Consider the following 14,498-nt stretch of genomic DNA (forward strand, 5'->3'; position numbering starts at 1 on the left):
AAATTCTGCAGCTTTGCTCTGAAAGCATCCACAGCTCTGTCTCCATAACAAGGAGAAACAGGAAAGAAAAACTCAAGAGTTGAGAGGGCACATGGAGACTTGAGTTGGAAGTAAGATAGAGTTTCTCTTCCCCAGATAACCCTACAGGTGAGGAGTCTGACAGACTTTCTGGTGAACCTTGCCCTCTGTTGTGGCTTCATTCTTGAGCACTTGAGGTATCAGCTGCTAAAGACCCAGACTGCTGATGGAACAAAGAGCAGAAATCTCTGAGTTAGATATGGGTTGAGCTAACCTTGGAACTAGATTTTAACTAACACCATTGCATGGTGCTGCACTGGGTTGCACAGATGTGGGATGGTAGCTAGGGGATCTCTGCTGTGTGCTCTGCTGCACCACATAGGCATGCCTAAGCACCTTTCTAAGTAATTACCTTGGGAAAGGAAACAACTTTCTTTCGATAAAGAAGTTTAACAAGTTCTTGTTTCTGTAGTTGTCCTAATGTAAAATAGCATGAAACATTTGGCGTGTTCTCAGCCCAGAGGCCAGTATTTCAATACTACCACTGATAAAGAGTTGTGCAATAATTATGATGGGCCATGTAGCTGAATAAGGTACAAAGAAAAATCTTCATTATTAATAAAGAACTACTTCTTATTTAAAATTAGGACAGATTGAAGAGCAAAGTCTGATGCTTTCTCAGGAGATACATGGAATAAAAAGTAGCAAGACAAAGGCCTTCCTCCACACTCTTTGAAGTTCTCAGAGTCCCAAATAGATGAGATGACAAATGAGTATCAGTGTGACTCCTTTGGTGTAAATGTCCTACTTCAGATATGCTAAGTGCCAGATACTGTCTCCATAGTGAACATTTATTCTGAGGTGAGTGCAAAATAGCAAAAGGCATGGATAAAAGATTTGTTTCGAAAAGTACACAGGAAAGATAAGAGTAAAAAGTTGTCTTTGGGTTGTCTTGATTTGTTCAGTGATGAGGATACAGCTCTAGCTTGAAAATTAAACCCTATTGTCTTGAAATAAATGCATTAGAACTGTTCTTTATGCCATTGCTTATTTAAACTTCTCAGATGCTACAGAGTGCAAATTTGACTAACAATCACACAGCTCAGAGTTACAGCTGCACCTCTGAATTTTCCACCAAGAAAGAACAGTTCAACAAACCACTTAATTTTCAACTTGTTACCTGTGGACAGGTGAGATGGCAGATAAAAGTACTGTGAGGACTCTTAGTGCTTCTCCTTGAGTGTATCTATTACCTACAGGCTTGGGTTCACCCGCTTGATAACTCTGTGAGGACAGTCACGCAGAAAGTGAAATCTACATGTGCTGGAAAATCAGTACCAACTAGAAGGATGAAATCTGATCACGCTTTTCAGAGGTCAGGAAACACTTGGGCACTAAAGGAAGTGTCTGGCAGAAAAAAAACAGTATAGACCAAAAGGGACAAGGAATTCAATAACAGGTGTATACACAAAGGTATTTTAAAACAGTAGGGTTGATCAGAGAACATAGTGTACTGGAGCTATGATTTAAATATCAGCTCTCCTGAAGAGCGCTAGGTAAGAAGTGACTGCAGGGTAAGCATCAACAGCAAGAAGGATCTTCCAGCTATAATCTTTGTTTCAGGTCATGTTCAGCTGACAGCAAGAGACATAGACCTATGAAAAAGTATTACTACCTAGCTGAAAAATAGAAAGTGGCAGTGTATTAATTAAAAGGAATTAGCAAGTCAAATCAATAGAATGCATGAATTGCACACTGATCTCCAAGCATCTGAGGAGCTGAAGTAAAGCTCTAAGGAAAGCTCTCAAACTGCGTCCTGTGAGGTGGCAGGTTCATGTAAATTCAGGAAGAAAAGAGATTTGCAAGCCATTTGAAATGCTACATTCAGTGACTTTTCTTCAAAACCTCAAATGCCTTCCTCAATATACACTTGTTAACCATTGTAGTAACTGCTGACAGAAAAGATTTATCAACAACTAGAAGCTTCCTGTTCAGGGCTTGAAACAGTGAATTGTCACCTTTTTCTTTAAATTGTGTCCAGCCAGCATTTTAAAAACAGAAATGGCGTGTAAACACAAAGCCTAGAGCCAAGGACTTGGTGAAAAGTAAAGAAGATGTGGAAAATCAAGTAAGTAGTAAGATCAGTTTAGGGTAAATTTGAATTAGGAGCCCAATAAGCTGTCACCATTCATGCATTCCCTGCTAAGGCTTTCTTACACCCCTTACCATGCTGCTCCACTCCTCCTGCCATGGAGCTCAGAAGTGCTGAGCCACTTCTTAACTCACATGGTGAGGAAACATTGGTGTTGGTTTGTCAGAGTAAGAGTCAATGTATAAGCACATGGTGGAAGGTGAGGGGAAGGGAGGGTGGGTGGCAGCTGGCAGTCCAGTACAGAGCTACTGATGAAGAGAAAAATTAAAAGCTCAGGTTCTAAGTTCAAGTCCATGGAAAAACGTTGAATTCTGAACTCTGCTATGGCTAGAGGCATCACACCCAGAATCTTTCAAAGAGAATAGTTCATTACCTAGTGCTCAGATGTTTAAGTAGGCAGTGTTATTGTTACTAATGATGACAATATGCTAAAATAGTTTTGAGAATCAAGTCCCTCACTTCCTTCTTCATAAAGGCAAACACTGAATTTCCCCGCTGCAGAGGAATGCTACGATCACATGCATGTTCAATCATGAATCACTGTGGCAATAGGACCATATAAACTCCTAAGTGAGTAAGAAAAGAAGAAATCAAAATAAATTTAACAAAGGGGTTCTGATCCCATTTTCAGACAAGTAAATATTGAGTAAATCTTGGATTTTGGTGGAATTACTCTGGATTTGCACTGTCTGAGCCTGAACCTGAGCCAGGCCCAGGCTACGTTCAGGTAAGCTCATTAAATACATCCCAACCCCTTCGACTCTGCTGGGAGCCCTCTCATGTTTAAAGTTAATCATGTGCTTAAAGGCTTTGGAGGATCAGGGCAAGAGGGCTCAGACACTTACAGGACTGAGCTATTCTGCTTTATGTACTAAGCATCTGAAGAAAATAACAGTGCACTCATCACCACTGCCTCCCAATGCCCTGAAACAGAAGGTTATCATTTAATCAAGTCAAAGTCAGTTTTCTCTTTGGGGGTAAAAAGCCATTATGACAGTGGCAGCTGCAGACCTTTGGCTTTTGTGGTCTATGTCACCCTTTTTAGATCATCCTTCACTACAGATATGGTCCCACAGCTGCAGCAACTCCATGTGTATCCAGACAAGATTTAGAGCTTATTTTTGTCTACTATTGAGCAAGGCTCAGGCATTGCTCATTGCCTTTTTTTGCCAGTGCCGGGGCTCAGTAGCAAAGCAAGATGAAGGCTTCATGTTCCCAGAGGAAGACCTAAGAGGTACAGGCAAAAGCAGAGCCAAGAAAAAGGTTTTGCTGAGGGAAAGGATGAGAGCACTGAAGGCTACAGGGCCTCAACACCAGGCAGTAACAGGCTATGTGCCCTCCCTCTTCACTCCTCAGGATGAACTGCTCCAGGCCAGATAGCTTAGCTGCAGCAGGAAAGCTTTAAATACTCTTGTTGGCAAAGAGCCTTTGCAAATAGGACACCAAGTCTTCCCTTTTCACCTCCAGTGAAAGCAGAAGACATGATGAAAAAGAGTACGAAACATTAGAAAATTTGATTAATTTAATATCAAGCGACCATAACTCTGAAGTTTCTAAATAGTACTAAGCAGAAGCCCCTATTCCATGAACCAGGGAGTTCCTCTCAGGTGGCTGTTTGTCCAGATTGAAGCTGAAATTGAACTCACTCGTGATACGATGCTGAACCTCCTCACTGGTGTCTTCACAGCCAAGTGTGCTGGGTCTGAACACCTCAGACAACTAGCACAGGTGTTTGTAGCTACATTTCTCACAGTTCATCTCTATTATTCTCCACTGGAATACAAAAGTCTCTTTCAGTTCTGAACAATACATAAAGTTTAAAAGCCTCTGACAGTTCTCCATGATTTCAAATACATGTTCTCCTCCCCCTTCTTTCTTTTTCTCCTCTAAAATACAGAAATGCACATGTATTAACACAATTAAACAAGGAAGCTGGGCTGATAGGACTGATTTGGTCTAGAAGAAAAGCATATAATTAGAGTGCCAAGTAACAGTACTATCAGTGCTGACACAATGCTTGGAGCACCAAAGGCACATTCAGTATCACAATATAAAGGCTTGGAATTTCTGCTGGTGACAAAAACGTGTGTATACAAGGAGTAGGCGTAAGAGCTGCCCTCCCACATCATGTGCTTAAATGTCCTACCTTTTCCTCACCCCAGGACTGGCTCTGCCAGTGATCCCATTGCTAGGGATGAAGATAACAAACCATTGTCAAGGGCAACCACAAAGCTGCTTTTTTCATATTAGCATCCTTAACATTTTCTATCTAATCAAATTTCCTGTTGGTTGAGGAAAGCTGCTTTTCTTCATTACCAGCTGCTATCCTAGATTTCCTTCTCTCCATCCCCAATACGTATTTTGCCATGCTTGTCTGTTTTCCAGTGTAAAAAGGTTATGTATGCCTGGAGGGAGACTAAATGTTACCAAAAAAAAAAAAAAGCTCAAAAAAATCCCACATGAAAACAGAACTGTGGGCAAGAGGCCAAGACTCTTGGTTATGTGACTGTGACTAACCAATGGGCGTTTTTAGAAAACATTTCTCTCATTATATTCCCTCCTCTGGATGTAATAATACAACTTAAATTAGTTTTCCAGGAGCAGACTTCTTTTTATGTAACCATGTTTTATACAGATAGCAGCAGCTTATGTTTAAACTATTTAAGAGAACAAATAGCTGCAAAATGTACTTCAGATGGCCCTTCTCCTGCTAGCAGCGTATTCCTGGCTTGAGGGAAGCTACAAAATCACCCTGTATTCTGCTGCTGCTTGGATGTAATTGTAAATAATACTCAATACCCACAGGACCTAGCATCCAGGTAAGGATGTCAGGTCTGCTTGTTTTATTGCATTTGAGAGATCCATGACATTGTAAACCGTAGAATGACTTTGACAAAAACAAAGCTGGAACGATGCAAAATAAATCAGCAGTTGATGTTTTAACTTAGTTCAAACTTTTCCATAGCATTAGGAAAGGCAGCATCCTATCTGAGCAGTGATTCAGACTGACACACATCACCCTGCTGGCACTGGATCCAAATGGAAATTTCCACACTTTGGGACGATAATATTGATGGGATTTCCTATTGTTCTGCTCCTTCCATCCACATCTACCACTTCAAAAAAAAAGACTGTCATTGCTGCAGTTACTGGACCAAGGACCTTCTATGTGTCCTCCAGGCTGATATCAAATGTACTGGCCCTGGACTACTTCTGCTAAGGTGTATTTGAGGCATATGGGTGCTGTGAAAGATGATGACCTTGCAAACAGGCAGGTAGGGAATCAGGAAAAGAACAACAAACCAAGACAGGTTAATTTGAGAAACATAGATCTAATTTTCTCCTTTCATATCTTGCTTTTAGAAATGGGTCTTAAATATGAAAAAAGATGGGTCATCTGATTCAGATACCAGAGTGGGGTGGTATTTAAGTCTTCCAGCAAATAACAGAACACAACTCAAACATCCCTACAAAAACCCAGGAAAATCTTTTACCTGGGATCATCCTACATTTCTAGGGGTTCAAATCCTGAATGATCCCTATATGAAAGTGGTTAAAAAGTGCAGAGAAGAAATCCATAATCTAAATGAAATAGGCAAAGAGTTGCAAAGTTGGAAATACGCAGGATTTACTCAGCAGATAAAAAAGTAATAATATGAGTAATGATATTCTCTGCAGAGTCCTTTAAATTTGCAATTTTCCATAAGGTTCCATTATGATGTTTTACTCAGCTTTCCTAATAGCATCTTAGTTGCCATACTTTCCAGTGCCTTCACAAATGTATAAATTGTGCTACAGTGACAAGTTTAGTCTTTGTTTTCATTCATCCTTACAGCACAATCGAGCTGTTAACTGTCAGGTTCACACTAGAAGGTATTAAAATAGGGTTTGTTTCAGCCACTCCATTAACTTCAATGGGCTGTTTGAGTGTTTGCATTGAAAGCACAGTTCAGATCACTTCAGACTTAGTTTTTTTCAAGCTTCATGCTAACAAACCATTGAGAACAAGGCTGATCAGTCTTTCAGCGGATCTAACTCCACTGTCAGGCAATTCACAGAATTTTGAGAAAAGGACCAAAGCAGCCCAGCCAATTTAAGCTGCAACAGAGGTTAAAAGGACTCCTAAACAGATATATTCCCTTTCATGCTAAAGGCAACAACTTTCAAAGAAACACACATAGAAATTACACAACAATAAAAATTGATACCCCTATGAATTCCCATCAGCTTAGAGGGTTGTGGGACAAGTCAATAAGGCCAGAGATTCATGTGCCCTGTCTAGTAATGCAAAACTCCTGGAAGAGAGGAGGAGGGATAAAAAGGGGAAGGGCATTCATCCTTGTATACTGCAGTAAGACATGAACAGCTTTCCTCTTAGAAATAAACATTATCAGTAAGCATGATTAACAATACCATAAGGCCATGGAGGAAGAAGTAACACAGCTGTTGTTGGAGGAAGACAGTATGTAGATTTATGGAGACTCTAAGAAGAGCAACTGCTGGCTTCCAGATGATAACATGGCAGAACCGATGCTCCCCAGGTCTTCACTGAGCGCTTGCACCTTGCAAGCTTCTCCTGTCAGATCCTGAATTACTCAACATTCGACCAAACCATGCCCTCAAGTGACTCATGCTTTGAAGATAAAAGACCCAGGCATACCTCTGCCTCACTTGTTCTTGAACATGCTGTTAGTGTGCAAATTGTTGATTTATTCACTGAAAATGATCAGTGCTAGCCAAGGGCTACTCTCCAGCAGGAATCCAGCTCCCAGTGTGAGTTCTACTCATGTGACCATTGAGTCCTGCTGCAGTTACACATGAACACAAGGAAAAACTGCAATACGGGGTGCAAGGCAATGATGACAAGTTTAGGGCCTTTCCTTTTTATATCTCACGTGGAATCTTTCATTTCACCAAATATCACTGGCTAAGGATGTTGAGCACCTCTAGTAGCTCAGCTGTCATCATCTTCCTAGACCAGTTTGACATGAACAGTTCCCAGCTCATAATTTACTCACAAACACCACAAACACTAACAAATAGTAAATTTAATACATTTGCTAATCCAGAAGAGTGCTATAGGATTCAACTTTCCTTCATGTTTATCGAGTCAGAATTATGAAATCACAACTCTCATCAAGTCAGCCCCAGAACTGACAGGAGAGTTAGATTTCATGTTTTCAAACCCCACTTTTAATATTCAGTTGTATCATCACTGAAACAGAAAACATCTCCCCATACCTTACACCGGTGTTTGTGTCAGACTTAACATTTCTGGTGAGGTGAGAAAGAAATGCTATTTCAATAAAGTACTTTTATTTAAAAAGACACAGAACTCCCAGAAGTGGTGAGAAGAACATTCATGCCAGATCTGGGGTATGTAACAGGAGAAACCATTTGACTGAAATGATTTGGGCTAATAGTGACAGCTCGGCAACTGATGCCCATCATTATGGAGAGAATAATACAAGTGATTTGTGAGGAAGGACTTCAGCCTCCTTCCTTTGCCATTCCTGCAGGCTCAACTGTGACAGAATCCAGCCCTGAATACTTAAACTTAAAATACATCTACCATCAGTAGCGTTAGTTGTCTGGGCAGATACTGGAGCTTATACAAAAAGTAGAAGGCTTACCATGTGGAATATGAGGCAGTAATGCAAAACATATGGAACAATAAGAGAAAGTATTAACAACTAATTTAAAATAGCTTAATCGTATGTACATTAGACGAGCAAGTTAAAGGTACAGATACCTCATTAGTAGTTTCATATTAGCAAGCACAGCATTAGAAGAGACCATACCTTTGCTTTATCTGAAAAGGAAAACATTCTAGGTATTTTTTTTTCTGCTCTGCATGCATTTCATTTTCCAAAATGCAACCAGGCGTGCATTACATACAAAGTTCATCCTGCTTCACTGAAGTACAGCTGCCATGAGCATTCTCTAGCGCTATGCAGAAGCCTTATGGAGTGAAAGGTGTTAGGGACAAGCCGAATCTGAGTTTCAATGCCATATTTTCAGCAGAGTGCAGCTTCAGAAATGTTACTGGGAAGAACCAACTAGGAACTGATGCTGTTTAAGTAGCAAGCAACTTTTGGCAGCCAAAAAGAGGGCAGTGTGTAATGATGAGAGCTGAAACAAACAAACTTTATTTAAGAAAAAGCAGCATTGCTTTACTTGTTGTCTAGAACGATACCATACATGGCTTATATCATAGTGTCCCGTGATAGCTGAATCAGACACTAACAGGCAAGCAAAGGGGAACACGGAGTGCATCACGCTTCCTGCATCAGTTGCACTACACTGACACAGGCTGGAAAACACACAGCACACTCTAGGGACATACATGGAAAAATAAAAATAATAGAAACAAACAGAACATGGATCCATAGTGCCACAAACCTTCTGGCTCTGTGTTCTCTTTGAGGTGCACTTGCTTCAGTGGGCAGCAGAAGATTTCGTGACATTTAGCACGAAAAGGGGACTCTTTTTTCTTTAATTCCGCAGATTGGATGGAATCTTGCCGTAACATAATGTACTCCTGTGTGCCAGGGGGAGCGTCATCCATAACTGTGGTCACCACATAACAAAATGAACTCAAGTTAGAGCTTGAGGAAAGCAATCTAGAGAATTAAATCAACTATATAAAGTCAGGGTGGGGGAAAGAAAGGAGGGGAAGAAATGTTTACAGGAAGGAAAATTAAAGTCTTAAGTATCTTATTCATGGTGGTAGAAGGGTGGGGGAAACATTTCATTTTTACAAACAACACTTCTCAAACATCAACACTCTATATTGTTTCATGCAGTTTTAATAAATATTGGAGTAATGCTCTGCTCCAAAAAACAACAAAGTTCTCTATGTCTTTGCTTTATTCCCCTAAGTACCTATATATCTATTCTGCATGCAGATTAAGGGGAAAAAAAAGCAAACAAAACATGCTTTTATAGCCCAGCCATAGGCAATCTCTACGTTAACATCAGGGAGTAATCATTCCACATCTGCAGGTAACGCAACGTCAGTGCATCAATTCCCAAAAGGAAAAAGAACATGCCTTTATCAGGATGTGTAATTACACATAGTTCCTTAGAGCAAGGATGATAATCCAATGACATTTGACTTGACCATCATTTTCAACAGATAGAAGAATAAATGTACAAAGAGAAAGCACATTAATCCTTTTGATGATTTTGTTGTAAAATAGCAAGTAATTTTTTAAAGTCCATCTTCCAAATCAATACTGCCATCAATAATATAAATGATATGCAGTCTGAAATCTTTTCTGAACGGAGTCACACTCTTAAATGGCAAAAAGATAAAACATATAGCATACAGAAAACTCCAGCTACCTCAAAGTATTACATTACCAGAAAGAATTGAAAGTCTTTTCCACTGTCTAAAAAATGAAGCCTTAATAACAGAGATTGTGAGATTCCTCAGCTTACAGCTTTGAGGCACAGATCATCTCTCAAGACAAAAATTAAACACTTTTCAAAAGAGTCTCTAACCACTACTAGTTATTTATAGTGTGATGCAGAGATATAAAACCACAGCCAAAACCAAGCTGAGATCCTCCAACCGTTCAATGACCAAAAAAAAATAATAAAATCCAAGGATTAGGAAAATAAAATTCCAACCACCAGAAAAGTAACCATTGATAGGCCAGTCTAAAACTACAGATGCACAAGCACTATGTGAGTTTACATGATTCTGGAAGTGTTGGTTGTTAATTCAAACAATTTGTTTCCTAAATATCTGCCAACATAAAATCATTTTCCAAATCCAACAGATTTAAAGCAGCATCCCCTCAAACAAATATCCTCATGAACTTGAGGTTTTTTTCCTCTCCCATCAAGAATAGTACTAGTAACAGTGATGTCTAGGTGATAAACAAGGGATTCAACTTGATGGTCTCTCTTTTCACGGTGGGCAGCCATCTTCCTTCAAAACCTCATTAATCCACAGGAGACACTTTGCACCTTGGCTGTTGCTGCTGCATTAGACTACACAGTGTCAGTACAGACACTATTATTCCACATAAAGTGGCATTAAAAGGGATGAATGAGCTAACAGGAAAGCACAAGAGGTTCAAAAAAAGAGCAGCAGGTCAATGGAACGCAAGGTCTGTGCTGCCATATAATTGCTCCCTTAACAATACTAGTTTTGCTTTGTTTGAAGGGCATATATGTGTTCATGCAACATACCGACAGCCCTGAGACTGAAGCACAATTGCTGAGAGTAATTACTCAGAGTCTATACTCAAGGTAAGCCAAAGACCAACAAGCCCTGATGGATGACTCCTCCAAAAATATGCCAGGCAGAAGCTGCTGTTGCAAGTGTGTGTAGAGTCACTAGAGAGCTATGTGCGCTGCCACTGATGTCAGCAGCGTTGGAGTCCTATGGCACAGCCCCCTGACATTTACAAGGATAACATGTGCCATGAAACACAAATAGTGGAGCAAAATGCACAGCTACTTTCTGTCAGCAAGCTGGTTGAGACAAAGCAGAACCTGTCAAAAACCTCAGCTTTGGGCAAATGGCATATCCCTGGGCTGATTCTCCAAGAGGCAGCCCTTCCTGAGAAGTCACATAGAACTGCAGGGGCTCAGAGAACTACACTCAGAGTTCAATGCTGTGTGGTTCTGGACTGCATCTTTAGTTAAAAAAAACAACAAAAATCAGGCTAGGAGCTCCTTAAGAGTGTCTGCAGGTCAGAAGGAACTGGTGATTACCCAGAGGTATGGTATAAGGTCATATTCTTCTAGTCACAAGAGCTGTTGGGCTACAGTTTCTGAACACTGAGATCTTCTATAAGGGCTCATGCAAAATCTGCAAACCAGCTCCACAAACTGATTCCATTCACCTAATGTTTGAAAAATATTTGTTAGACATCATTAGGTAGGTACACCTCCACTTGAGGCAAGCTCACTAAGACAGGTAGAGATTATGTAAATGGTCCTTTACCAGTCAGCTACACCCTTGTATCACTACCTACATGTAGATTTGTTTAAATGTGAACAAGCCAGAAAGAGAACCTTCAATAAGTGAAAAAGATGCTGAAATCAACAAAAGCACATTGATTACTAGAACCCAGGTCCGCAGGTGTAAATGAGTCTTGGTTTCAAGGACCATCACAGCAGTGACATCTGGAGCAAACCCAAGGAACCACAGCTCTAATAAAGCTTTAATACCGGAATGATGTATGGAGAACTTAATTGCTGTCAGTGTTCTGAAGGGAACAGCTAAAACCTTTTCTTAACATGATGAATGGCCTCAAGTCAGGCTGAGAATTTATTACAAAACTAGGAACAACCCTTAACCCCAAGGCCTTCTTTTCCCTGCTATGATGACAGCCAGACACCCTCATGGAGCCACTGAAATCCCAGCTACAAGACTCAATTATGGGTCCCAAGAACCAATCAATAGGGAAGTTTTAACAACACAGAATCTAATGTAAAAAGCTTTAAAAACCTGATGATGTCCATTTTTTATGACTAAAAATAATCAGCACTCAACCATGAAAGGGTCATTATTAAACAACTATGAACAAGCGCTTGGGAAAAGGGAGAAATATCACCAGGAATCTGCTATGATTTTGCTAATGGGATAAAAACCACACTTAGGAAGGAATCACACATACACCACAGCAGGAGAGAAATGGTAATTTTTAGGGAATTAGCAACAATCCTAAGCAGTATTTACATACTGTGTTATGTGGAGCAGAGGACATTGGTTTTACTCAGTTGTTCCCTCCATTACCGACTCTGCTAATTGCAGGACCTATGACATGCTTACACTCCTCTGTGTAATGCACAGATACATAAAATAGCTTTAAATCAGCTGATTTGGGTAGTAATCACATCACCACAGAGCTCAACAAGGGCAGCAGAAGCCCCATGAGAAGCCTGGCAGATGTCCAGCTTCACTCCATCACGTGGATGCTGTTCTCAAAAGCCGTTAGAAGAAACCTTCATGGAGGCACATCTACATTTCCTTAGCCACCTTTCTGAAGGCAGTCATCCTGGCAGCCTCCAACATTCAACTCCACCTCTGTTGTTATGTTTCAGTAGCTGCTCACCCTTATATACTCCCCATCCTCCTGGGTAAAACAACACCACAATGGTCTACATTTCCATCTTCCCATGAGCAAAACAGGGACAAGACATAATATGTCAAGGACACGGGTCATTAAGATACTAGTGAATAGTTTGTATATTCTCAGTGAAAAATGATAAATAAATACTTCACAGCTTTAAAAATTATTTATAAAACCCTTTTCTTCACCCCCACCCTCCTCACATAATTTGGAGACCAAAATCACAACAACTGTGTATACATGAGAAGAATTTACATAGCAGTTGGCATAGAATAGTTGCAGAAACTATTATTTCATACATCAAAATATTCAGCTTGTTAAATATCACCCTGTAGCATATTCCTTAGTTTTAAAAGAATGATGATAATTACACTAATAAAAACTTACTGTCAACAAGTCAGTAGAAAAAACATTTTTTCCTATCAGCCTTATTGAGAGGAAAATGATCTTTGAGGATGACTGCTGGCACCAGGATGTTTTTCAAGATAAATTCAAACATGTTTATTTATATAAACCCACCAGCTAAACACTCTGCTGGTTTCTATCTTTCTTTTATGTCCAACTGCATTTCAGTCCCATCTAGAACTGCCAGAAACCATAACATCAAGCCTGTCCATAGGCCTTGGCTCGAGCTCCAACTGAATTATCTTTGATAAAATTCAGAGTTTGATAAAGCTGTAAGGAAGCATTTATCTTTTTTTGCCCCCATGGAGATGCTTCAGCTCTGCCATCTAAGGGCTGTTGCAACCATAGCGTAAATATGTATTAATAGCCAGGCAAAAGAAATCCTCATGGTCCTGTTGGACTGTTGTTCTTGCATGTATTAAACAATTTAACAAAAAAATTTCACACATCCATCCCTCCTTGAGTGGGCATTGCTTGAAACAAATTTCCTTTCTCCTCCTTCAATTTCCTTTTAAAAATCTGGTTAGTTTTACATTCTGTGAGCAACAGGATACTTATACTTGCAATAAATTAGTTTTTCTGGCATTTTGGAAGGACTAAATTCATATCACTACACTAGCTCTTTAAGCTATGAAGAGCATTAGATAACCTCTTAAATCATGCATCCACAAAGTCAAGAAAATCCCCTCTCTCTGGCACAAGGGAGTAGTTGTAAAACAAAAACCAAAACAACAAAATACCCACCAAAACCAACAAACCCACAACATTCCAAATACAACTGTTTAGAGAAATAAGAGCAGCAGCACATGCCCCTGGCCTGCCAGGCTGTGCTGTGAAATGAGCATCTCACTGAGCACCTCCTTCATCCTTTGCCTCTTCCACCCAAAAAAGGTAAGAAAGGTCCAGAATGTGGTTACCCAAGCCCCTGAGGCTGTTTAGAGTAAGTAGGAAATGGGATTTTTACCTTTTAGGGAAAACATTAGGATATCAAGCTGCTTTCAGCTCCTTACAGGAACAAATCTAAAAAATCCTCTCCAAAATAACTCAGTTGAAGTGACTGCCTGCAGGACAGGGAACAGGCAGGGAAGTGGGGTATTTTTCTGTAATAACTTTCTCTCAGTTGAAGCAGCTGACAAAAAGCTCTCAGGTATACATGCAATAACAATTCCCTTTGCTTCTTTTCATTACTACTTTGTTTTCTCCTCAATTTATTTCAGTTGAAGGTGTGGTGTTTTAGACACCTGAACAACATCATGAACTCAGGGTGTGCAACACAAACTAATTAAAAAATAAATTATAATTCTGAGTTTGTCATATGCTCAAAAACCTCTTCATGGCAGCACAGTCTATCCATACCATTTCCCTATTCAGCTTTGCCAAACTGTCAATTAAGTATTCTTACCAAACAGCCCCGTGCTTCTGTGTCATTCAGAAACCTTACTTTCAGAGTGCATCTATGTGCTTGCAACTTTGAAGTCTGGTTGACTCTGACTTGCAGTTTTGACAGATATCACAGAAAACACAAGTAGCCAAATTCTCCAATTTTATTCACAAGTTGTTTCTAGAGTCTTTCCTTTTATCCAGCTCCCTTCAAAAATACCTTGTGGGAGACAACTTTTACCCTGAGTTTCTTTAGATGATATTTCAAAATTAAAACTTTGCTTGAAATGAACTCTCATTACAACTGGTGGCTGCTGCTGGACAGAGTCCATGATGCATAACAGTCTGAGAGCAACACAACTCATGTACTTCTCTTTCTGGGGACCAGTGCCTGGTCTTCTTTTATTCTCAGACCAAATTTCCTGTGACAACTACTTCTCTGTGCTTAT

The 14,498-nt window shown here is 40.0% G+C and overlaps 1 protein-coding gene across 1 annotated transcript in view; it reads right to left on the reverse strand.

Annotated features, from left to right (window-relative positions):
• Window positions 1–8,738, reverse strand: part of FGF13 (fibroblast growth factor 13) — a 113,184-nt gene extending 104,446 nt beyond the window's left edge. The window contains exon 1 of the mRNA XM_062006638.1: window positions 8,573–8,738. Within this exon, the coding sequence (XP_061862622.1) occupies window positions 8,573–8,738 (166 nt within the window). The remainder of the gene's footprint in view (window positions 1–8,572) is intronic.
• Between the last annotated feature and the right edge of the window lie 5,760 nt (window positions 8,739–14,498).

This window comes from Colius striatus, chromosome 13, assembly GCF_028858725.1.
Source record: "Colius striatus isolate bColStr4 chromosome 13, bColStr4.1.hap1, whole genome shotgun sequence".
Classification (NCBI taxonomy): Eukaryota; Metazoa; Chordata; class Aves; order Coliiformes; family Coliidae; genus Colius; species Colius striatus.